At 44.3% G+C, this 23370-nt stretch overlaps 1 protein-coding gene across 2 annotated transcripts; it reads right to left on the bottom strand.

The window, feature by feature from the left end:
• Window positions 1–1271: 1271 nt before the first annotated feature.
• WDR5 (WD repeat domain 5) lies at window positions 1272–21825 on the bottom strand. Of its 2 annotated transcripts, XM_037879635.2 has the most exons (15): window positions 21635–21825; window positions 19826–19983; window positions 18510–18697; window positions 16887–16995; window positions 15399–15472; window positions 13911–14000; window positions 13350–13439; window positions 12303–12386; window positions 10221–10276; window positions 9974–10020; window positions 8300–8375; window positions 7029–7062; window positions 6485–6559; window positions 5221–5308; window positions 1272–4116 (listed from the first exon to the last, which is right to left on the bottom strand). In XM_037879635.2, exons 3-15 carry the CDS (start codon window positions 18588–18590, stop codon window positions 4016–4018), a joined length of 1005 nt encoding a protein of 334 aa, XP_037735563.1. In that variant the 5' UTR covers window positions 18591–18697; window positions 19826–19983; window positions 21635–21825; the 3' UTR covers window positions 1272–4015. The 2 variants fall into 2 exon arrangements, with proteins under 2 accessions (XP_037735563.1, XP_043386247.1); XM_043530312.1 differs by lacking the exon at window positions 19826–19983 and having other exon boundaries at window positions 21635–21784.
• Between the last annotated feature and the right edge of the window lie 1545 nt (window positions 21826–23370).

The raw sequence follows: 23370 nt of genomic DNA, 5'->3' as shown, positions 1-23370 counted from the left end.
AATTTGCAATCAGCATTTGCTATGTATTAGACTATTTTGTCTCTTGTTATTTATAGTATGGTAGTGCCCATCAGGCGCTATGCACACATGAACAAAAGTGGCTGAAAAGCTTAAATATTTTTAAAAGACCTACACCCCATTGGAAAACTCCAGTAGACTACACAATAATTTAACAGAGATTAGATCACTCATGGAGGAGTCTAGCTCATTCTAAATCAGGCTGGCTAGGATGCCAAAACCCAGGAGTTTTTGATGAAAAACTAAGGAACAAATCATTTTTGTTTTGGTCTCAGCAATCATGGTGGTGATGACACACATACAGCCTTGTCTTTCCAAGATCACAACTCTGTGCCCCACAAGACCTGTGGGGCATCCACGAATTTTCAAGCCAGTTTTCAGGATCAGCACAACGCAGCATTTATTACAGTGTGATGCACCATCATGTATGTCATAATGCTGATTTGGATCTGACATATCACTACAGCCATTTCTAGTCCAACGAGGCCAGATGTTGAAAATAGACACACAGCACTTCTGAAATGCTCTGTGCACTCAGGAGGGCAGTAGCCAGGTCAACTGCATGCTACACAATGGGTGTGGAGGGAGAAAATTTTCAGCAGAGGCTTGTCTCACATCCCGACTTGGTTGAGATCCTGGATACTGCTTGTTCAGCCCCAAGCCCTATATGTATTGTCTCATTGTTTCCTTGTATACCCCCATCTTTCTGTAACTATCTTGTCTTATACTTAGACCATTGTTTTTGTTCTGTTTGTACAGTGCCCAGCACAAAAGGCTCTTGGTCCATGATTGGGGCTACACTAATACAAACGGGCTCTAAACAATGTAGGACTTCCTTGCCCTTGACGCCAGCTGAATGATCCCTCTGTAATTTGCTTTTTGTAGTTTAGGAAGACATGCCAGGACATTAATTCTCCCATGTTGCATGGATTTAGAATCCTCTTTAACTGGATTATTTGCTGGTAACTGACTAACATCTACCTAGCTAGAACCTGTAAAAGTGGACAGTCTCAGACTACTATCCAGGGAGGAGGACGTTATCCCTTTTATTACTTAGTTTAGCCACTCAGGGCTGGCAGCACTGGGCAGAATCCCACTGAATAAACAGAAGCCCTTGCTGGAGAAACTGCTTGTTGCATGTGAATCCCCTCACACGCAAACAATCAGCCAGCAAGCCGTACACCCTGGCTGAATCAGTTGTCTTGAAACTAATAGGTATTTACTGTAGTGAGTTAAAAGACATTGACTCAACATTTGGAAATAGCGTTTAATGGTGTAGGTTTAGCAGGTAGAATGCAATAGGAACATGACAAGCCTTTTAGCCAGGCGTGGATGTTACTGTCCATAGCACAAAAACCAGGAGTTTTATTTCAAGAACCTTAAGAAATCACATTTGGCACCTTACAGGAACAGAATCTCACATGAGGATTCTTGTTACATGGTGTTACTGATACAAATGGCAATTCAAAAGTGGGGGGAATCTAACTAGGGACATAGTGCTCCCTCGTTGGCTGCAGTGAGAAAACAAACACAGAAGTAGTAAGGATGGCTTGACAGCCAGTTTGGTACAGCCCAACTTGACCCCTATATTTATGCAGGAAAAAATATTGACCTTAAATGTCTCCTCATACTAGATGGTACAAATTAAAATATGTAGCTTCAATCTGAACAAGGAGTGGAGAAGCTAGTAAGCCACATGCCAACACCACCAAGTGTTTCAGATTCGGGCCCACTCTACATCAGGTTGTTTCCACTGGTCCGCGGTGTGTTAGGTTCTTCACTGAAGCACCTGACTGTTGAGAAAGCCTGTTAAAAAACTATTCCCACTTATTAAATAAAAAAGGACTACATAAAAAAAATTGACAGATTTATTTTAGGGGTAGAGGCCCTGATTATTCAGAAAATTCCATTATTAGCAGACTCTCTTATAAACCTCATCAGTCAAGAGATTGTTCTGCAGCTGTTTTCCAAGAGTGTCATGCTTACACATGGGATTCACTTTATTTACCAGAAAGCCAGCTCATGTGTAGCTGAATTCTAAAGCAACTTTTGCAGGTGCACACTTTGTACTGGGAAGTTAATACACTTAAGGTGTTAAGCATCAGTTTCCACAGCTCTCTCCCCTTCAGATCATCCACACTTAGAGATAAGTTGCTTCATTCTATTTCTTTAAGTGCCCTGTACCCTCTTGCACTGTTGCTTGGCAGAGGCAATCATCAATATGGTTAAAACTCTCTGCCTTTCACTACTAACTGAAAAATCCCTTCTCATGGGAAACACAAGGAGTTTGCACTACTTATTTGAAAGTTTAAGAGTCGATGCGAAAATGGAGCTGCCAGAATTGGGCACTTTTGCCTCCACAAGAGCAGATAGTGCAAAGTCAGAAAGAACACCCTAGGCAAAATTTTAAAAAAATCTCACATTTTCTGACCCACCAAGGTTTGGTTTCAGATGAGTCTTGTTTTATGGCAGTTGTTTGCCTGTTTTTGGCTACTAGGCTTTTTTGTTGCAAATGGTTAAGACTAACCTCCAGCTAGTTCTCAAAAGCCAACGCCGGCTGGAAGATGCAGTAATCCTTTAACCCAACAATTATTTAGCATTTGAGACTTTTGCTCCCCCTATAGATAGCACAGCAGACTGGCCAGAATTCTTTTCACCTTAGGTAAGAGCCCAGTCCACTGTGATAGTTTACACGTGTTGCCTCAAGCTGAGGACTCCTTACACATAACTGTCTGCTGGCTTCTTTAAAGTGCATCTGGACTGGAGTTATGCTCATCATCTCTTCCCTCCACAAAATGGACTCTTACCAGATCACTGACCCCAGTATTTTATAAGAGGGGCTAAACTTCTACAGCAGAAGTGGGCTGCAAAAAAAAAAAAAAAGTTGGTTTTGGAGGAAGCCTTGTGAGCGGAAGGGACGCGGACACTTCACATTAGTGCACTCTCACCACCAGCGTACACGTAAAATCCCACCTTTTTATTATGGCATATGGTTCTGGTTTGGATGTGTCAATACCACACGAGTGTGACAAAAAAGGGGAAAAGACATAGCGACGCTGAAATAGTTACAGAGTCATGCTATTAGCAACACAGGTTGATACGATGGATTTCCAAGATACAAAATTGTTGGGGGCGAGAGGGTTTCCTACACTGAAGTAACTTTACAATATTTTGTGAACTCACTTTTTTTTCCAGTAGAGAGAAAAAAAAAAGGTAAAATATGCTGAGAACAACTACAAGCAGGAATCGCTTTAATGGTTAACAGGGAAAAGAAAAAAACGCTGCAACTTTGTTCTATGACAGCATCTATTAAACACACGTAATGAGGGGTCAGCAACTACACAGAAGTAAGAGCAGATATTTCACCACAGGAGTCTGGAGCTGGGGCAGGAAAGGGAACTCTGGAACTGGATGGTTTTATTTGGTCACAAAGTTGGAGCTGAGTGTTTAAAATGAGGCATCCTTAAAGATGCAGCACTCCTATTCAAAACAATAAAGAGACACTTCTGATAGACTAGAACCTACCGGTCTGCAATAAAAAAAATAAAAATTAGACATTTTTAAAAAAAAACCCAAGTATTTCTAGTATTACGACTTAACTTACTGGTACAAAACAGACCGACAGCTCCTTAAGCAGCAACAAGACAGCCAAGGAGCAGTGCCACCTTCACCACAAAGTACAGTATCTCTGGGGCTTCCAATTCAAGGCTGATACTCCTAATGCGATGTTAGAAGGATCCGTTTGTCTGCCAAGGGATCAGGCACGAAAAGGAGAGACTGCTTGCTTTTTTCCACCACACTGCCCGGCTCTAGCAACAAGCTAAGACATTCTCTTTGGGTCAAGACTAACAGAAACCGCTTTCTCAAATATTCTTCAGGTTTCCTGCCAACCTGGGTTTTATCTCATTATTATTCTCATGGGGGTGGGGAGGGGGGATTTAAAAAAAACACAAACCCACAATTTTCCTGGCAGTCTCTAAAGTGATACTGAAAGTGTTTAACAGTCACTCTTCCACAGTTTAATTGTTTTGTCGTTTTCTAGTGCCGCTGATGCAATGATGTTTTCTGTCGGGTGACAAGCTGTTGAGATCACAACATCTAAATAAAAGGAGAGAGACAGATATCATCATTTATACCAGTCCAAGCTGCTTTGGTTCAGAGCAGGTATTTTCAGCTCAAATGTGCACAGCTGCCCCATCGTAAGACATGGCCAGGTTCTCTCGCTACAGCAGATACTGACAATTGAGTATGATGATTTATGAATACAAATGTTAGTGGGCCTACCCCAATTGTGAGTTTAATAGCTGAGAAGTGGGTGAAAGTTTATACGATATTATAACGGGCAGAACTTAGGGAACTATCTCACAGCAGTAATATAGGAAAGAACCAGAACCAGACCCAATGTTCTGACCACATTACACCAAGAAACCCTATGCATGCAAGTTAGGACAGATAAAAGCCCACCAAAGCAAATAGCAGATAGTTGATTAAGCCACAAGTGCCCCAAACTCACGACTGAAAGCCCTGATCCTCCAAAGACTTACACACACATGCTTCACTTTACCGATTGCAAACAGTCCCATTCGATGGGCACGCTCAGTGCACAGGGTTAAGCAGGTGCATAAATCTGCACGATCATGCAAACACTTAAGCACGTGCATAATTCTATTCACAGGGGTCATGCCCCTGACTACTCATGTGAGTAAAACTGAGCATGTGCTTAAGCATTTGTAGGAGCAGGGGCTAAGTATTCAAAGCTCTTTGCAGATGGGGTCAGTGTCTCTAAAGATGCCTCAAGCTCACCCGGAAAGCATCCTCGGACAAGTGCAGCTTTGGGAGGAGCCAATGGCCAAGGTTTTCCCCAAAGCGACTAGTGAGTTGGGGTGCCTAACATCACACGACACTTGTGAAAATCTTGGCCAATTTCTTTCCATATAATTCAAGGAAAGAAATGTCTCTGATAGGACAATGATTCCGGTAAAAATGCCCATCAGGTGTCAGGGAAAACACACCATGGGTCTTAATCATGCCCCATTCAGATAGATTTTTATACTAATCTCATCTGTCAAATTCTGAACAAAAACACTAAACAGACATTTTCCAATTCACAGCACCAAATTAACCTTAAACGCTATGTGCTCGTTATTTATTCAGTTAAGGAATGTTTAATCAAGATCAGTGTACCACAAAGCAGATTCACACCTGTGTGTCCCTGTAATTTCTGTACAATCTCTTTTGTTTGGAGGTTCCAAATATAAACCAGGTTGTCCTCTGAACCAGACACAATCCACTGGAAAAGATGCAGAGGGAAATAGTTATTGAAGTGCCATTCTAGTCTTTCCTGCCACCCCAGCTTTAATTGCTATTTCCTCTATATAGGTTCATATACTACCCTCATCACCATAGCACTTGAGTGCCTTCCAGTTGTGCATTAAGCAACGTGGCTATCAGTCATGTGTGGTTCATTCTCCCTTTCTCTCACTCACTCACACACACACCCCGGCGAGGAGAACTGTGTGTGCAGTCGAGTGTTTTGTTTCGGTAGGCCTTGGGGTTTGTTTTCAAATGTCCACGTTGTTCTGTCTTAATCATAATATCTAGCTCTTCTACAGTGCTTTTCGTAAGTGGTTCTCAAAGCACTTCACAGAGGTAGATATCATTATTCCCATTTTACAGACGGGGACATTGAGGCACAGAGCCAGGAGGAGAGGGAGGGGGATGTAACTTGCCCAAGATCACTCAGCAGGCCAGTGGCAGAGAGAGAAATAGAACCCAGGTCTCTTGAATCCTGGTCCAATGCTCCTTCCACTAGGCCATGCCAAAGGGCAACAAGGCTAGTTGAAGAAGTGGCCTTAGCCCTCAAAGCAGAAGGGGGTGAGGGTTAAGATGGATCTTAGTCTTTGAGGGACTCTCAGAGCGGCCCCTCAAGAAAGTTCCACCTCCTGCACAGGGATGCTGTGGTCCTAGAGCCAGCATCTCAACCAAGGCAACTCACAATCTGTAACAGGCAAGTGCTGGGTTATGAACTAATGATATGGCTGCTCATCACTGAGGTTTTCCCTGTGTTACTGGGGTAGGTGACACCTGGCACCGTTCGAAGCACTGAGTCTACACTGGCAGCTGTGGCAAACAGGTACCCTGGAGCACCCACACAGCTGAATGGAGTTTCCTAAAACTTTCCCCAAAATGGTCCCTTTCGACCAAGCCCCCAGCAAGTAAAGTTTCCAGGAGACTGAAACCTTGGGACCATTGCTTCTATTAGAATCCCTCCTCATTGCTTGGAAGTTTGCAACATTAACTGTAGCACTTGTTATACTGGGCTCCCCCCAGGATGAAAACAGTTTTGCACTAAGGGCACGTCAGCTATTTATAGGCCCAGAGAGATTTGCATCATCTCCTTAATTTTGATGAAAAATAAATCCTCAAATGCACCCACATCACTAAAAGCAGCTCAGTAATCACCAACCTTTCCACCAGTGACGGAGAAGTTTGCAAAGATGCAGTATTTCTCATTCTTGTGACCTGTGTACGTCTTCAGGCACTGGAAGTGAAAAGCCAAAAGGCAAAAAACCATAAGCGCAGCTGGCAATGAGATATCTAGCAGTCAAGGACAAACTCCCTTTGCAGGGCAGACTAAATATATCTGTGCACATTTCCCACTCCATCAACTTGTCCAAAGGATGCAGAGGGCATCTCTGCCCTAGAATGCTAAACAATCACTTCGCTGGGGGGGCGTGGCAAATGACCCCAATTTGTCACTTCCACCCACAGAAAGAACAATTTACCAGTTCAAGAAACACAGAATTCAGTGTCTCTGGGCATCACAAAAATGTAAAGGAACTTTTTAAATTATCCCATTTAGTCCACTACTCTAGAACAAGGGCTGTAACAAATATTATTTATAGTAATTATATTGTACAGATGACAGAACAAGTTTAACCTTATGTGAAACCATCCAAAGCAGGCTACAAACCTAGCTAGGACTTTATAGTAAGAGATTGTGACTGTACCTTTCCTTTGCTATAGTCCCAAAGTTTCAGTGTGCTAGAGAACAAAAAGGAGAACAAGGACTTTAGGCTTTGTATTATTTTGCCAGTCATGATTTCTTGGTACATAAAAGTTTTTCCATACTAGAGCTTCCCAGAGTCTACACTACTCATTCTAGTCCGGCTTGGGAATGCAGAGTTTCAACTAACCCAAATAAAATCTAATTCTTGTTATATGCCATTTGTATTCTCCTCTGTGAAAAAGATACAGAGCAAGTCTTTAAGAATGCATTTTGTCAAGTCCTTTTTTCTTCATACGTGAAGAGATGCAATGATGAGGTATGTGACCAATAGAGTTGAGAATTGTCATTCAGTTCCTTTCGTCCCCCACATTTTGAGCTAACACATACTGCAAGATACCGATTTTGGACCAAGCAAAACCAAGCCAGAACCACACACTGTCCTGCATCTAGGTAGTTACAGGGATTGCATAATGGGATGACAGCTTTTAAATCAGTCAGTAGTAGGCAAGAAAGAGATAATGTTCAAATTCTATTTGGTAGCCTAAATGAAATTAGCCACTGGTTTCAGACAGATGTGTGTCTTTCACACACACAAAAGAAAACACAAAAACCCCACCCATATTGAAGTACGAGGCAACAATGTTGACTCCCCTGCTCTGGCTTGCAAAATAGCCTTAATTTAGGGTTTCCTTGCATTCACCGTATGAAAAGAGAAGGAACAATCCTGTAACGTCTTTTATAAGACGACATTCATAGATAACTAGCTCATCACCCTGGGACTTAGGGATGGGAACGTCTCATTACAGCAGCAGCAATTAATACAAAGGTGGAGAAGGGAGAGTGGCTGGTTGTTGGTAGCAGTGGCACTGGAAATATTCCGATTGGAGAACTCTCAATAGAACCAATCCCCCTGCATAGCTTTTCTGCTTTGTATACACAGCTATTTGAGCACTGCTGCCTTTGAGAGAGAGGGAGACTCACAGCCTTTCATGGTGTTCCAACAAGAGAACCATTCGATCAAGGAACTACTCCATGACGAAGGCTCTGAAAAGACGGAAAGCTAAGAGTGCACGGGGGTATGGCAACCTCAGTGCTAAGACTGCCAATAGCATAAACTTTGCTGACGTTCTGACCATATAATTCCCAGAGGACTTGATTATAGAAGTGTGACGGTAGGTATGAGTTTACCCATCGTAAGAATATTACAAAAGCAACCTTTTTTATGCTATTGAAGGTGATGAATGCACTTTAAATGTGTTTTTTAACACCTACTTGTCCAGAGTTGCTGCGAGTATGTATTTGCCATTTGGAGAGAATTTCACAAAAGACACAGGAGGGTTATCATCATCTGTGTTGGAAACACAAGGGTGTTATGCAGAATATGGTGAAATATTTCTCTCATGGACAAAGAATTTCTTGTGACAAAACAGACCTACCGCAGATTAGAAAGGCCAACTTCAAGATTAGTTTAGTTACGTTTTTGTTCAGCTACCATTTTATACTTCAAGCAAACTGATGGGAGATACAGGAAAGTGGTAACGTGAAATAGTTCAAGAGGAAGAATATTTGGTTTACTAGCATTTTTATTATTACATAATCATCCGTTACCCAACCTTCCCACTCCTGCATCAACCCTCCCTATAGTCCAGAGTGTGGCTGTAAAAGTCATAAGTAAGCCCTACTTCATTTGTGATATTGCAAAACATGCAATATTGGGCTTCCACCACAGTTTTCGTTTTAATTAGCTTATTTTGCACAGTCCACAATTTTGCATGTGTTTTGAGTATGCAAATAGTACCGCACTAACATTTGATGCCTGTAAAATCTTAAAGGCTAAAATGATTGGATTCAATTTCTACAGCGTTTGTGTTAAGACTTTTAGTCTTCGGAATTTTAGTCACTGAATTTTTAGATCGTATCAGTCACTTTTTTAAAAAAAGGACTGTAATACCGTTGCAGCAAAATGTCTGGTTATCAAAAAAAAATAACTGGCATAACATAATGCTTGAATGTTTATATCATTCCAGTCATTTTTTTTCTTAAACAAATAGGTCTTTTGCCAGAAGCTGGGAATGGGCGACAGGGGACGGATCAATTGATGATTCCCTGTTCTGTTCATTCCTTCTGAAGCACCTGACACTGGCCACTGTCGGAAAACAGGATACTGGGCTAGATGGATCCTTGGTCTGACCCAGTATGGCTGTTCTTAAGTCTACTCTGGCTTTTCCAAATTACCACTATGAATAAAGGTCCATTATTACATTTCTGCAATTTTCTATATCTTGTCCACAACTATTTGAAGATCATCCCAAGATTAGGGCCTTAGTCATAAAACCATTTCACTGAGACACACCCTACTGCTAAAGTACGTCCATTGTGAACACGAGAAGGTGCAGTTTTGCCTATGTCACTTCATGTTAACACTAGAGTCTGGTAATCAAAGGCATGACATGCACTGTTCAACAGGCTGCCCATTGTCTTAAGAAGGGCATCAGTTCTCAAATACCCACAACCCTAAATTGTAAACACATTTAGTCTTCTCCCACTGCCATGTGCTATTGCACTGGAGTATGTAGCTATCATTTCTGAAAGTGAAATAAGACTTACTTTTGCCACAGCAGTTCCAAGCCATTGCACAGCCAGACATAATACAACAATGACTAGTGGAAAACCCTGTAGTAAGGTACTTAGGTTTATTGTCAGCACACACTAGGCTATATTCCAAGCCTAAGAAGGTTTCCTACGCATGTGAGAGGATATTTCCCCTAAAATCAACTGCAAGGATGGTTGCGTATAAAGAGGACAGTGTAAGGAGAAGGAAAAGAGAAATCGAAGCCGATAAGAAAACCACCTAACAGCAGTCAAAGTCATGCTGGGTATTTCATATTCTAAACGATAATACAGCAGAGAGAATCAAGAACAACATACACACATTTGCCTGCTTACCAATCAATGTTTTTAAGCACTGGCCTGATGCTGTATCCCAGATTCGACTATAACAAAAGAGAGACAAGAGTCACTATTGTAGCTATGGAATGTATTATACCATCAACTTGTAAGTTTACATTTTAACCTCAAAGTCATGATATAAGAAGTGTAAAACTAAAAGAATCTACGTTTTAAGTTATTTTTATGTAAGGAGCCTAGAAGGCTATGGCACATAATAAATGTTACTGAAGAAATAACCACTTACCAGAGACCGTCATAGCTACTTGACACTATCAGGGAACCATCACGATTAAAATGCACCTGTGGTTTTATATATGGGGGGAAAATAGCAGTATTCATGTTTCTGAAGAGCAAGCAGACACATTTGAAAATTATTTGTCTCCCAAGTAGTACGTTGGGGCCCCATTGTCACACAACGAGTACGCTGCGATTCATGCAGAGGGTATGGCAAGAATTCAACAACAACGTGATGATGGGCACAGAAAGTTCAGACATATCAGGTTAAAAAAAGCACTCTGGGAATGTTACTGTCAGTCAGCGTTGCAAAATTTTAATGCCTCATTTGCATCCACCTGGGTTTTTTTTCCCAGCTTGAATACAGACAGCTGCAGTTAATTCAGTTAGCAGGGTAATGGGTGGGCAAATAGATTGAGACTAGCTGGTAAGCTTTCATAACAATTACAGTAACTCCTCACTTAACGTCCTCCAGCTTAAGTTACGTCGCTGCTCAATGAGGGAACATGCTCGTTTAAAGTTGTGCACTGCTCCCTTATAACATCGTTTGGCTGCTTGCTCTGTCCACTGCATGTAAGATTTTGTGGAAGAGCAGCAGCTTTTCAAGGGTGCATTGTACACGTTCCTCTTCTCCGCCGCCTCCCCCTCCCTCCCAGTGCTTCCCCCACCGCCAAACAGCTGTTTGGCGGCGCTTAGGACTTTCTGAGAGGGAGGGGGAAGAGCAGGGAAGCGCTGCGTCTCCACTTCTCCCCCTCCCTCCCAGAAAGCCCTAAGCGGGCGGGCTTAGGGCTTTCTTGGGGGCGGGGAAGGAGCGGGGATGCGGCGTGCTCCGGAGAGGAGGTGGAGTGGGAGTGGGAAGAGGTGGGCCTGGAGTGGAGCGGGGACGGGAAGAGGCAGGCCTGGAGCATCCCCCAGTGAAGTCAGCGTTTGTTCTTCTCCGGGTAAGCTGCCACTGCTGCTGCAAAGGTGCTTCCTAGTGTTCTTGCCTGCAGCGGGCTGTGCCTGCGTGGGGTAAGCCAGGGGCACTTCCCAACCACAGTACAGTACAGTATATAAATGCCTTTCGTCTGCCCCAAAAAAATTTCCTTGGAACCTAACCCCCCGCATTTATATTAAATTTTATGGGAAAATTGGATTTGTTTTACATCGTTTCACTTAAAGTTATATTTTTCAGGAACATAACTACAACGTTAAGTGAGGAGTTACTGTAATAGACTGTTTTAAGAGGCCTCTTAAAACATTAAGACCTGAACTGATTCACGGCTCCAGTGCCGTGAGGAACTTTGCTAACAGTAGCAAGACCATACTAGAAGAGTGCATTAGTTATATGCACGCCTCAGTCGGGTCAATTTATTTTCTTCAGTCACCCATGAGCTTCCGCAAAACCCCAGTAAAGTGAATTTTAAATAGCAAATATTTAAACACACCCATGAGGGTTGTGAGGAGGGAGTTTGTAAGATCACACACATTTCTGGTAAGCATTGTGGACTATACTCCATTTTAATATCAGATCCATGTGTTCAGAGCAGCCACAGCTCAAAATGTCTGAAGCTTAGAATTCTCTCACCTCTGCTTTCATTTTATAACATTTCATCTCTGTTAAGAGCTGCACACCTTCTGTTTTCCTTACTGTGAATGGATTTTTTTTTTTTTCACGTTTTATTCATGTTCATCCACTAAATGGATGAGATTTTAAATGCAGTTTATTTTGAAGTTCTCTCGTTCTATCTCCTGAAGTGGTTTAGAATAATGAGAAAGTTATGGAGAAACCCAGAGGTACAGCAAATTCAGATTTTCATTGAGCAGACTGGAGTAGCCCCACAACCTGCGCTTTTATAGCAGATGCTGCCTGTCATAATGCCCAGAGGCAGAATCCATTCTGGGGTTCAAGTGGTAAGTATGGGTCACTGGCATCTCCATGTTCATTAATACCCTTACAAGTCATCACATGGCATTTATCACACTGTGTCCCTCACCAAGGGGCAGATAGAGAGTAACAGTGAGACACTGCTCCCTTCTTTGCAAAAGGGGAAAAAGCCCTGCTAGATGCAGGCAAACATGTCAGCATGTTAATGTATCTGAAGGCACTTACAGCTGAAACTGGGTCAGAATGCGCAGGCAGTGTCTTGAGGCACTTCCCCGTTTTCACATCCCATATCCGCACACTTTCATCAAACTGAAAATCAGAGGACAAATTCACACAGTGATTTTTAAATGCACTCACTCCCCAGCCGTACCGCCCAGCCCGCATGAACGGATTAACAGGTTTGATCAGGGAGGGGAGAGAAATATGCATGACTACATTCCTCAAGCATCCAGACTTATTTCTGCTTGGGAGCACCCAAGATTTTAATGGAATTCCTCTTCACTGCTAGTCACTGAGCACTGTTCACTTTGCATGGGGATCTTCAAAGGAGTTCAGTCCTAACCTTCATGCTTTGCACTTCATGGACCTTTGATGCCAATCGCAAGGAGCTCTGTGAATTTTAAGCTCAAATATTCATGCAAGGAAGCTAGTATTTATCCCTGGCTTACAGAAAAGGTAATTCAGGTTTAATGACTTGCTCAAGGTGACACAGCGAGCTGGAAGAAACGTGAGGAGAACCCGAGAGTCCTATTCCCAGTCCCTTCACAAGCCATGTGCATAAGGCTTCCGAGCTGCAGAGCAAGCTGTGGAAATGGTCATGAAGCTACATTTCAGTGATGCCATGGTTTGCATGAAATAGTCAAATAATCCTTCAAAGAGATAAGGGTATCTTCCAGAGCAATCACAGAATCTGAACTATGAAGATACAAGGAGCTTCTATTTCCCAAGCTATTCATGCCGGAGCACCACTCAGTACTTAAGGAAGGCTTTGCAATGAACTGAATGTAGATATGCTGACTGCTAGTGAAGCCAGAAAGAACATCTGGAGCTAGACCTATAGCCAGCGCTTAGGGTGCTATGGGTAAAGCCCCAAACTTCTAAAGCTGGACTGAGGGCTTTGACCTTAGCTCAAGAGCCAACATAGTAGTGATGCTACCAACTCTCCCCTTTAAGACTTCATTTAATTACATGTTATGCATGGTAGAATTCAGATGGTCTAGACCTCTGCACGGTGTATGGGACTTGTACTCCATTGAGAGTGTGTTCACTTACTGAGCCTGAAACAATGAGGTTGGACTGGGGGTTGAAGTTGCAGCAGAAGACATAGTTACTGTGCCCCTTCAGTGTCTTCAAACACTTGCCCTGAAATCAGATTTAAAATATTGTTAGAGTCAAATATACACACAGTAGATTTACCAGTAACTTTCCACACCTTCAAAGTTCCCATGGTGACCTGAATTCAGGACTAGTCATGCTGTGATAAAGGGACAACGTCAGGTTAAATTTCTACCCCAAATCTAGGCTTCTATTAAAAAAAAATAAAAAAAAAGTCCTTCAAGTTTTTATGGGACAGGAACCATTAAGCAAAACAGAAACAACGTGTTTCCAACCCCAACCCTGTCCCATTTTCATAGTGCATGAGAACCAGGCGGTTAAACTGATTAGAAACAAAAGTGAAATGAACTAGCTTATTTTAATTGCTAATACAGAAAGCAAGCAAGCTGCATCACTGGTGAAAAGTTAATAACAAATGTTCCATGTCAAGTTAGTCTTCATTTTAAGATACCCCGAGAGAGGACTGGGGAGAAGAGAAAACTCAAGCCCCGCCCTTACCGAGCTCACATCCCAAATTTTGAGAGTTTTGTCATCGGAGGCAGAGACAAGAAGGTTGGAATCTGATGACCATGCTACATCAGAGATACCCTGAAACAAAGGAAATCAATTTAACACTAAGCTTTGCTTGCTCATTCACTCCAGAGCAGGCAAAGCATAGACAGTTTCATATCTGAAGCCAGAAAGAGAGAAAAGCAGAGTTACCTTAACTTTGCAAAGTCAGGATAGAAATGGATCACAGCAACTTCAACACCTCTTCCTCTTAACACAGGACAGCCAATGACTCCAGGAAGCTTTTAGCTTTGCTGAGCCTCGCATTGCAAGAGCATAGTGGTTTGTTCATCCAGAAGTTCTAGTTACTCTGGGACCTAGTCCTCTTTTTGAAGTTCATAAATAATAACTTATACATAGCTGGGTTAGATTCATTTCCTTCTCCCTCCCTGAAGAGGGGCTTATCCCTACTGTCTGCCTGAAATGACCCAGAGTACGATTTTCAAAAGCAGCCAAGTGACTTAGAAGCGTACGTCACGTTTTCAAAAGTGATTTAGGCAGCTAGGTCCTATTGACTCTGAGTGAGATTTAGGAGCCTGAGTCTCAGTAGAAGTGAACGGGACACAGCCATCGTCTAAGTCACTTTTGAAAACTGGACTTCAGTACTTTGGAACGTATTCTTCATTTCCAAACATTAGATCTTATTTCCTGAATTTCAATGGGTAAAGCCATGAGAAATGTCAGGTTCCCTTTAAAAAAATTTTTTTTAAAAAGCACCATTCTGATCAAAATTTAAAGCAAATCATTACACAATGTAGTTTTCCTAGGTGGAAGCCCAGCTGTTCAAACAGGTAGTGTTAGTGCTCACGAAGGGAATGACTTTCACACTAGCTAAGCATTGTGAATGTAGATGCTTTATCAACAATCCACAGGTTTCCGCCCAGCTCTCTCAATCCTGACCTGAAACATCCCCGTTATTCCAGGCCCGGGCCGCCATCATCATCATCATAAAGGGCTAGGACTATAACAGGCTTTAAAAAGAGAACTGGATAAATTCATGGAGGTTAAGTCCATTAATGGCTATTAGCCAGGATGGGTAAGGAATGGTGTCCCTAGCCTCTGTTTGTCAGAGGGTGGAGATGGATGGCAGCAGAGAGATCACTAGATCATTACCTGTTAGGTTCACTCCCTCTGGGGCGCCTGGCATTGGCCACTGTCGGTGGACAGGATGCTGGGCTGGATGGACCTTTGGTCTGACCCACTATGGCCATTCTTATATTGGGAGGGGGTCTGCCATAGGGACAAATAAACCCCGCCTCCAGATTAGACCAAACAATTTGCTTTCATATGAATTAAACCAATATACGAAGGCTTCTGGAGGTGAAAGCTAGCAAGTTAACCCATTATGCAAGCCCCAGATACAATACTGAATTGCAATTGCGATCTGAAAGGACAGCTATTCAGACTGCAAAATATTCTTTAGAGTTCAATACTTACCAGTTTGTGACCAGATATTGTTTTTTCAAACTTGCCATCATATGCTCCCCAAATTTTAATGAGTTTGTCAGCCGCTAAAAGAGAAGAGATTCCCAATTAGTAAACAAGCAGTACTAAAAACAGCTCCCTTAAGGAGCGAGAAGCACATTGGCTACTTTTCTGCAAACACGTTACTGTTTTTACCCTCAAGCACAGACTTCAGTGCATAAGGTAGGGTGTAAACATTAAATGACAAAGTTTCACTGCAGGAGCTGAGATTACACATGCTGCCTTGAAGTAAAGGGTCTCAAATAATTCAGTTCCAAAATTGGATCCACCGTAATTTATCTGACAAGCAGTGACCTTTGGTTTCTCATTTTTAAAAATAAAAATGTCAATAAGAAAGAAGTTTCCATTCCACACAAGCCACTGAAACACTTCTGCCTCAGAGAAAGCAAAACTGATCCATAAATTGGGCCGACATTACTGCTCGTGAGAAACAAACCTGCTACCCATTATCATGTTAGCTTGTGCTCTGTACGAGAGAAAGAGGTTGATATTTGCCAGATGTTAAAAGTTAGAGAACTGTCCAGGGAAGGAAGATAAATGAACTTCTAGAAGGTACTATGAAGAGTGAGAAGTTAATTTCTATGGAGAAAACTGCACACGTAAAGGCAGTCACAATAAAGTAAAAGACCAGAATCACTGCCCATTTCTAGAGGCCATGGTGATTTCAGTGGCCATCTCCATCACCTTCAGTCGTGTTCCTCTAAATTAATTCTTTCCTCTCCAATCCCCTTTGCATAACCAGTGCCCAAGTATGTGGTACCTGATTCAAAAGGAAGTTGTCAGGCAGTTGCAATGATCACCAAAGAAAAGGTAAACGGATATCAAGGTGAGCTTTGAGTTCTAGGCAAAAAACTTGTCAAGTTCCTCCCTTCCCAAGTTTGTCAGTCTTGTACATTTCACCTGGCTACTTACAAGAAAGGAAAGGCAGACTCTCCAAGATGCTTTTATATTACAATGCCAATGGAGGGGAGGAAGAGCTGGGAGCCCTCTGGGTGAATCTCACCTCAATGCAGAGAATGCACACTGGTTGCTCATGCCAGGCAAGCCCCAATTTAAAGACTTAAGCCAAAGTTTAAGTGGTGCAAAGGGCTGCATGGGGCCCCTCTCTGCACGAGGATTAATTTCACATGTATCCACAATCAGTGTGTAACTCTGCATTGTTTTTTGTAAAGTGGCTCAGTAGCATAAGTTGAGCATCTCAAGCCCTTCAAGCCAGGCAGAGGAAGATTCAGCATATTGGACAACAGGACATAAAAGCAAACATTAAAGTGGGTCAAACTTTGGAACAGCCAGCTTTGAGTGTCCCTTTAAAAAACAAGCCATGTGGTTATATTCCCCCACCTTTTGCATTAAGATTAGCCATCTACCTGTCTCCCATCAGGAGGTTCACATGTGCACATTTCAGATAACGGGAAGGAATTAACGAAGACTAATACTTACAGGAACTGGCCAGCCACTCTCCATTGGGACTAAACTTTACTGACGAAACCGCCTTAGTGTGTCCTGCTAATGTGAACTTTAGAGCGTAGTTTGGTTTTACAGGTGCCGGCTGTAAGAAAGAATCACATGAGTAAGATGACCGGAGCTTTAATTCAGTGTTTCAGTTGTAACTGGGGTATCAAACTGAGTCACTATGCAGTGCTCTGCACTTGGATGGCAATCCAGATTTGATCCTTTATTTTTTAAAAAAATTAAGTTCCTAGCCCTTATGTTTACGAAGGAAACCTGAGCCCGTAATGTCTTCCTGAGCCAACATAGAAACATGCTCAAACAATGGGTTAAATTCATCCTTGGTGTAACTCCAGCCAAGTCTGCTTTACCAGGAATGAAGCTGGCCCAAGAACTCTGAGAAGTGTGAACTGAGCCAATGATCTCAGTGGAGTGACCTGCAAAGGATTTTTAAAAATTGGGGTTGTGCCTTTTTTGCTTACAATTTAAAATGAAGACCTGAAAAGCTCCCCCATAATCACAACTTGTTTTCACCTTAACTATCAGCAATGTCAAATCCAACCTTCCCCGGTTTTCCTGAAGGACTTTTTGGGGAAGGAGTTTCAGAGGGGTGCTGCACATTCTCACACCCTTATTGGGACCATGGTCTTTAACAAAGACATCCTTTTTCTCCCAAATGTCCACAAGTATTGCAAGTGACTTCAAATTTTTCAATCTGTTCCTCTCTCTATTGAGATAATAAATTCACCAGTCACCCTAGAGCTGTCCCATGGCCTGAACTGCTCGTGCAGAACGCAATAAAATATTTTCTTGATAAGACTCTTTTAGGGTTTTTTAAAATATCACAAAACAGAAAAGGGTACAAGGCCATTTCTTTTTTACCTTTTGCAAGTCACCTTTACATACCAGCACTGGCTATTTCACTGGTGATCTTTTTAGCAGAAATATTCATCTACTCTGGGATTGTGGGAAGGCTTTGGTAGGATACCATAACATTCCCCCACAGTCTGACCCCAATTGTAATGATTGTGGAAATCATAATTAGCTGTAGAAATAATTAAAGAAACCAAACTTCTGACAGACCTCATAATTCCCTCATGGCTAACTGGAAACGCTGTTTATTATTTCAAGAAACCCTGACAGTGTCTCCCCATTCCTCAGCAAAGATTTAATACTAGTGTCACACCAATGTTTTAGTACTGTGATTACATTAGTTACAAAATATACTATGCCAAGTTTATGAATACTCTGAAGTGTTACCATAAAACAAAATGTACACATTTTGTGATATATTCCCTTTAATGAATTTTGCAAACTAGCAAAATTCAATAAGCCATACTGGACCTCAGTTATGCATGTTACAATTTACATTATCCACCTGCATCAAAACTAAGCTCTTTAGAGTAATGGCAGGAATCTTGTTGTCTGTCTTGTCCACAAAGCACTTAGCATATTCTTGGCTCTAAACAAAATTAGGAGAAATCCTAAACAATTCCTTTAATTCACGTAAGTTATTAAATACCCCAGTCCTATTTGTAAGTCTGTCAGTAAAAGATGCAAGTAACTTCCATGTGCACTGACAGGTGGAGATATCATTCTGAGATTTACACGCACCTTGGTCTGATTGGTTGAGGAGGAAGGAGTAGATTGTGTTTTGGTGGATTCTGCATCTGGTTTCTTCTCTTCTGTTGCCATGGTTCTCAAGCTAGCAAGTCAGATGTATGGTACTTGAAGCAATGAATGAATGTGCTGCTTCAAAAGGGAGCCTTTCACACCAAAAGAACTGCTCTAATAACACAAACCTATGAGAAAACAAAACTCCACTGTTAGCCATCAAGTAAATTATTTCAGCAGTTAGAAGAGAATTAACACAACAGTACGTCCTAACCATAATCCATGTCCCCAAATAACCAGTGAAAACACAAAGTTTCATGCCCATGACTTTGTACCATATGTAATGCTCCTCTCAACTCCCCTTCTTATAAGCTAAACTATAGAGCCTTTTGCTAGCCACATTATGCTTGCTGTCCTTTTTCTCAAATGCCAAACAACATTTAAACAGCTAAGCACATTACTGTTCCTGAGAGCTCTTTTCCGTGTAAAGAATTGCTGTAGTTACCACAGGTTTGTTAGCCAGTGGCAAGGGAGGTGGTCCGTGTGATGCGCTGAGAAGATGCGGTCTACAGAATACAAGTTTAAGAACCCCAGTTATGACTGATTACCACATTTTGCAAGGCTCTTCTGGCACCATATTCAGCAATCACTAAGAATACAGCTGTGAGGATATGGCGAGGGCAGTTTATTTCTCAGCACACTCCCTGAAATGCCATTAAAATTAAATAGTTCAAAAGCATAAGAGACAAAGATTTCAGTTCATGGAACAGATGCAAGCAATAGCCCTGGATGTCTTTCAGGCTGAATGACAGACACGATGCAAAACCTATGATAATGCGAAAAATGCAACAGGCATACCCAGAAATCAAAAACCTATTAGCTTCCTCTGCTCTCTTAATTCACCCTTTTCAACCAAGGGTTGCCTCCTTAACTGCATTTCAGAACAGCAAATTACACTCATTTCTGCCATATACTTGGAAGATGTTTCACCTGATTAAGAGCCAGCCTTGTAGTAGTCTCAACAGACTCGCCCTGTGAAACAAAACCTGTAACTGCTGTGCCAATGTTCTGCAATCAGGGCTTAACACTGCAGAGGGAATAACCTCTACTGCAGCCCAAGTAGATTTCAGCCTGGCAATGGAAAATACCTCTGACACATACAGTAAGGCTTTGTCTTTAGAAAAAAATATTAGTGTAATTTCCCCACTGTTGCTACCACCAGTTCTGTTCTGCTGGTAGGAGCTGTATTTGAAGTGACTGGTTGCATTTTAAGCATCATATCATCCTTGGGGGGGGGGCATGCAGCATGGTATTACCTGTGTCTTATCTACACTAGAGTTCTCTTCGGTGGAGATGAGCCACTGGTAAGAAATTTTGGAAGAGATCTTTGGAAACTGTACGTCAGCTTTTCAGTGCGTGGCTCTGTTTAGGACAACGTTATTCATCATTCAGCACAGGAACAAGAGGCAGCTTTCTGCACCAAACAGTAGAAACAGCAATATTCAGTCCAGGTTTCCTGAATGGCAACTGGCCGATGACAATATGGCTAAGATTGAGCTCATGAAGAGACTTATTCCCAGCCCAAATCATTAATGCTTAAAGCTTCAGCCTGCTGGAGAGGGTGTAAGCTCTACTTCCGTACTGGTGCCAGTCCAACATCCAGTCACCTACAGAAGCCTGGGCACCCAGGATGAGACACACCCACTGCTCTCCATGTAATGAATGGTAAGGGCCAGGATCAAGGGATGCAAGTAACATGGGCCACACAAGCAACCCAGAACCAGTGCACAGAAGGTGGGGAGGGAAGAAAGAAATAATGCATGCCCCCTACAGAGGCTATAAAGCATGTGAACCAAGGAAGGGAAAGGTTTGTGCATGCAAAGCTAGATACAGATTATGGGAGCTAGAGAGGACAGCAGATCCATACACCCGGGGCACGGACTGATACATGCCCCAGCCTAGCATAGGAGCGGGGGGAGGAAGAAACATGGAGGGTGTGCGGGGACAGGCCCATGCATCCCTGGGCCAGGGTCTGATGCATGTGCCAGCCTGGCATAGGAACTAGAAAAAGGGGAGCAAGTCCATGCAACCCAGAAGCAGGGACTGGGGCATTCCCCCAACCCCTGCAAGCAAGCTAGGGAGGAGGCAGATCCATGCCCCCACACACATGGAAGCTAGAGAGGGGCAGGTCCATACACCCTGGGCAGATCCAAGCACCCCCTAGGAGTCCTCAGGAGGGGGCAGGTCCATGCACCTCCCCCCAGGGGTGCTAGGGAGGGGCGAGGGCTGGGGCATGCCCCACACACATGGAAGCTAGGGAGGGGGCAGGTCCATGCACCTCCCCCCAGGGGTGCTAGGGAGGGGCGAGGGCTGGGGCATGCCCCACACACATGGAAGCTAGGGAGGGGGCAGGTCCATGCACCTCCCCCCAGGGGTGCTAGGGAGGGGCGAGGGCTGGGGCATGCCCCACACACATGGAAGCTAGGGAGGGGGCAGGTCCATGCACCTCCCCCCAGGGGTGCTAGGGAGGGGCCAGGGCTGGGGCATGCCCCACACACATGGAAGCTAGGGAGGGGGCAGGTCCATGCACCTCCCCCCAGGGGTGCTAGGGAGGGGCGAGGGCTGGGGCATGCCCCACACACATGGAAGCTAGGGAGGGGGCAGGTCCAGGCAGCCCCCCCGGGGTGCTAGGGAGGGGCCAGGGCTGGGGCATGCCCCACACACATGGAAGCTAGGGAGGGGGCAGGTCCAGGCAGCCCCCCCGGGGTGTTAGGGAGGGGCCGGGGCTGGGGCATGCCCCACACACGTGGGGCTAGGTCGGGGGCAGGTCCAGGCAGCCCCCCCGGGGTGCTAGGGAGGGGCCGGGGCTGGGGCATGCCCCACACACGTGGGGCTAGGGAGGGGGCAGGTCCAGGCAGCCCGGGGGCGGGGGCCGGTGCACACACACATACACCCCCCTCCCCCCGCGGGCAGGTCCCCGGGAGGAGGCGGAGCCCGGCGCATGCCCCGCGGGTCCGGGCGGGGAGGGGACGCGGGGCCCGGGCCGCGAGGCGGCGGCTGGCGCGTGCCCGCCAGGAGCGGGCGGCGGGGAGGGGCTCTGACCCCGGCCCCGTTCAGTCACTTACCGGGGGGGCGGGGCGCCGCCTCCTCCTCGGCGGGGAGCAGGGCCGGGGAGGGGGGAAGCGGCGGCAGCTCCGTAGCCGCCAGGCGGGGGAATGTGCGGTGGCGCATGCGCGAAGGGCGGGGGGGACGGGACCGCACAATGCCGCTCTCTCCTGGGGACGCTACGGCGAGACAGAAGGGACAGAAACAGGGGCAGGCCGGGTCGAGTGGCAACGCCTTAAAGGGCCAGAAGCCTTGTCTGGGTGAATAGTTGGCGGCGATGGGGGGGGGGGGGGGGGGACTAGGTGCGGCTTGGTGGAAACCTGCTCGTTGGGGGCCCCCCAACCACGCACGGGGGCACAGCCAGGGTTCCTCCCAGGACCCCAGCTGGGCTCTGCCATGCACCAGAGGCCCCCCATGCTGCCCACGTGTGCGATTCCCATTGAAGTCACTGAGTACTAGACCAAAGACCAGCCTAAAACTTCCCAAGCAGGAGCCCTCAAGGCCTGACTCTTCCCCACCTCCTACCCTGTGCAGTCATCTACCCTGGGCAAAGGGGGTGTAAAGTGCCACCTCTGTGGGGAGGGGCTGCGAGTTTTGACCTGGGGGTGGCTCACACACACAAGGTTCTGGCTGTTAACATGTCCACACTGAATATACACCGGACCCTCGCTAGAACGCGCGTCTATATAACACGGTCGCAGCCATGGATCCCAAATTTAAGTACAGGACAATTTTTCTGGGTTTTAAGTGACCTTGGTGTTCATTATAAGATTTTCGCCCGGGCAGAACTCTCCAAGGTATGTACGAGTTTTTTGTTCTACCATCATCGCCATGCATTTGCGTAGTGGCGTCGCCGAAATACGCGAAGACGGAAGACAGAAGTTTCTCTATGGCATTCCATATGCGAAGACAGAAGTTCATGGCGCCTGAAAGCGGCCAATCAAAACAAAGCGCACAAAACATTTAACCAAATTCATTAAAATCTCTTCCATTTCAAAACGCAATTTCCACTGACACCCGTGGTGGGTACGGTATATTGTAGACTCGTTTTTCGCGACAGTTCCGAGTTTTGATGTCATCGTTAGCCTGCAATAACCAGCAAATACTCAACTACATATACCTGTACTGAAATTTTGGTCACAAAAATATAATTTCATTTTAACGCGGTACTTGGCATAGATCCCAAATCCCGCGTTCTAGCGAGGGTCCGGTGTACGTGGGCCCCAGTTCTGCAAGCAGTCAACACACGTGGCTCATATTAGGAAACCGAGGCCCAAAACTGCAGCGCTGCTTTAAAACTCCCTTTTAAAAAATTTGGGCAGGTCCCATGGTTATTATGTCTTACTGATTCCACATCAACTGTGCTCCATTTGCAAATGACAAAGTGACTTTTTAGCATCCAGCCTTGCAAACTCACTCTGGCGTCTGAGACTCAAGCGGTGTTCTCTCAAATGATACTAAGACTTAGGCTCGGGAGCCACAAGTGGCTCTTTAATGTGTTTCCTGAAGCTCATGATATTAAAACACTGTATGATTTAATTATTAACCAAATCTACATTATTAACCAATCAGGATGTTTTTACTATGTTATTAACCAATTGTAAGATACTTGGTCAGTCATTTTGCTGTGGGAATAATATACATAAATTCACACTACTGTGGCTCTCTTAGGTAACGATTGCCAATTTGTCTCCTGAATCACTGAGGTCGGAGTATCACTGTTATACGTTATTGCTAGTGGTCTACTTAAATCACA

Source organism: Chelonia mydas, chromosome 16, assembly GCF_015237465.2.
Source record: "Chelonia mydas isolate rCheMyd1 chromosome 16, rCheMyd1.pri.v2, whole genome shotgun sequence".
Taxonomy (NCBI): domain Eukaryota; kingdom Metazoa; phylum Chordata; order Testudines; family Cheloniidae; genus Chelonia; species Chelonia mydas.
This window is presented reverse-complemented; position numbering and strand designations above follow the sequence as displayed.

Bases quoted from the DNA above. Each gene is read 5' to 3' on its own strand.
- WDR5 (XM_037879635.2), bottom strand. From the start codon at position 18,590: ATGGCAACAGAAGAGAAGAAACCAGATGCAGAATCCACCAAAACACAA. The intron at 14,001-15,398 runs GTAAGTATTGAA...CCTTTGTTTCAG, and splicing joins CAATATCTGGTCACAAACTG to GGTATCTCTGATGTAGCATG. The intron at 10,277-12,302 runs GTAAGTGCCTTC...ATAAAACCACAG, and splicing joins ATTCTGACCCAGTTTCAGCT to GTGCATTTTAATCGTGATGG.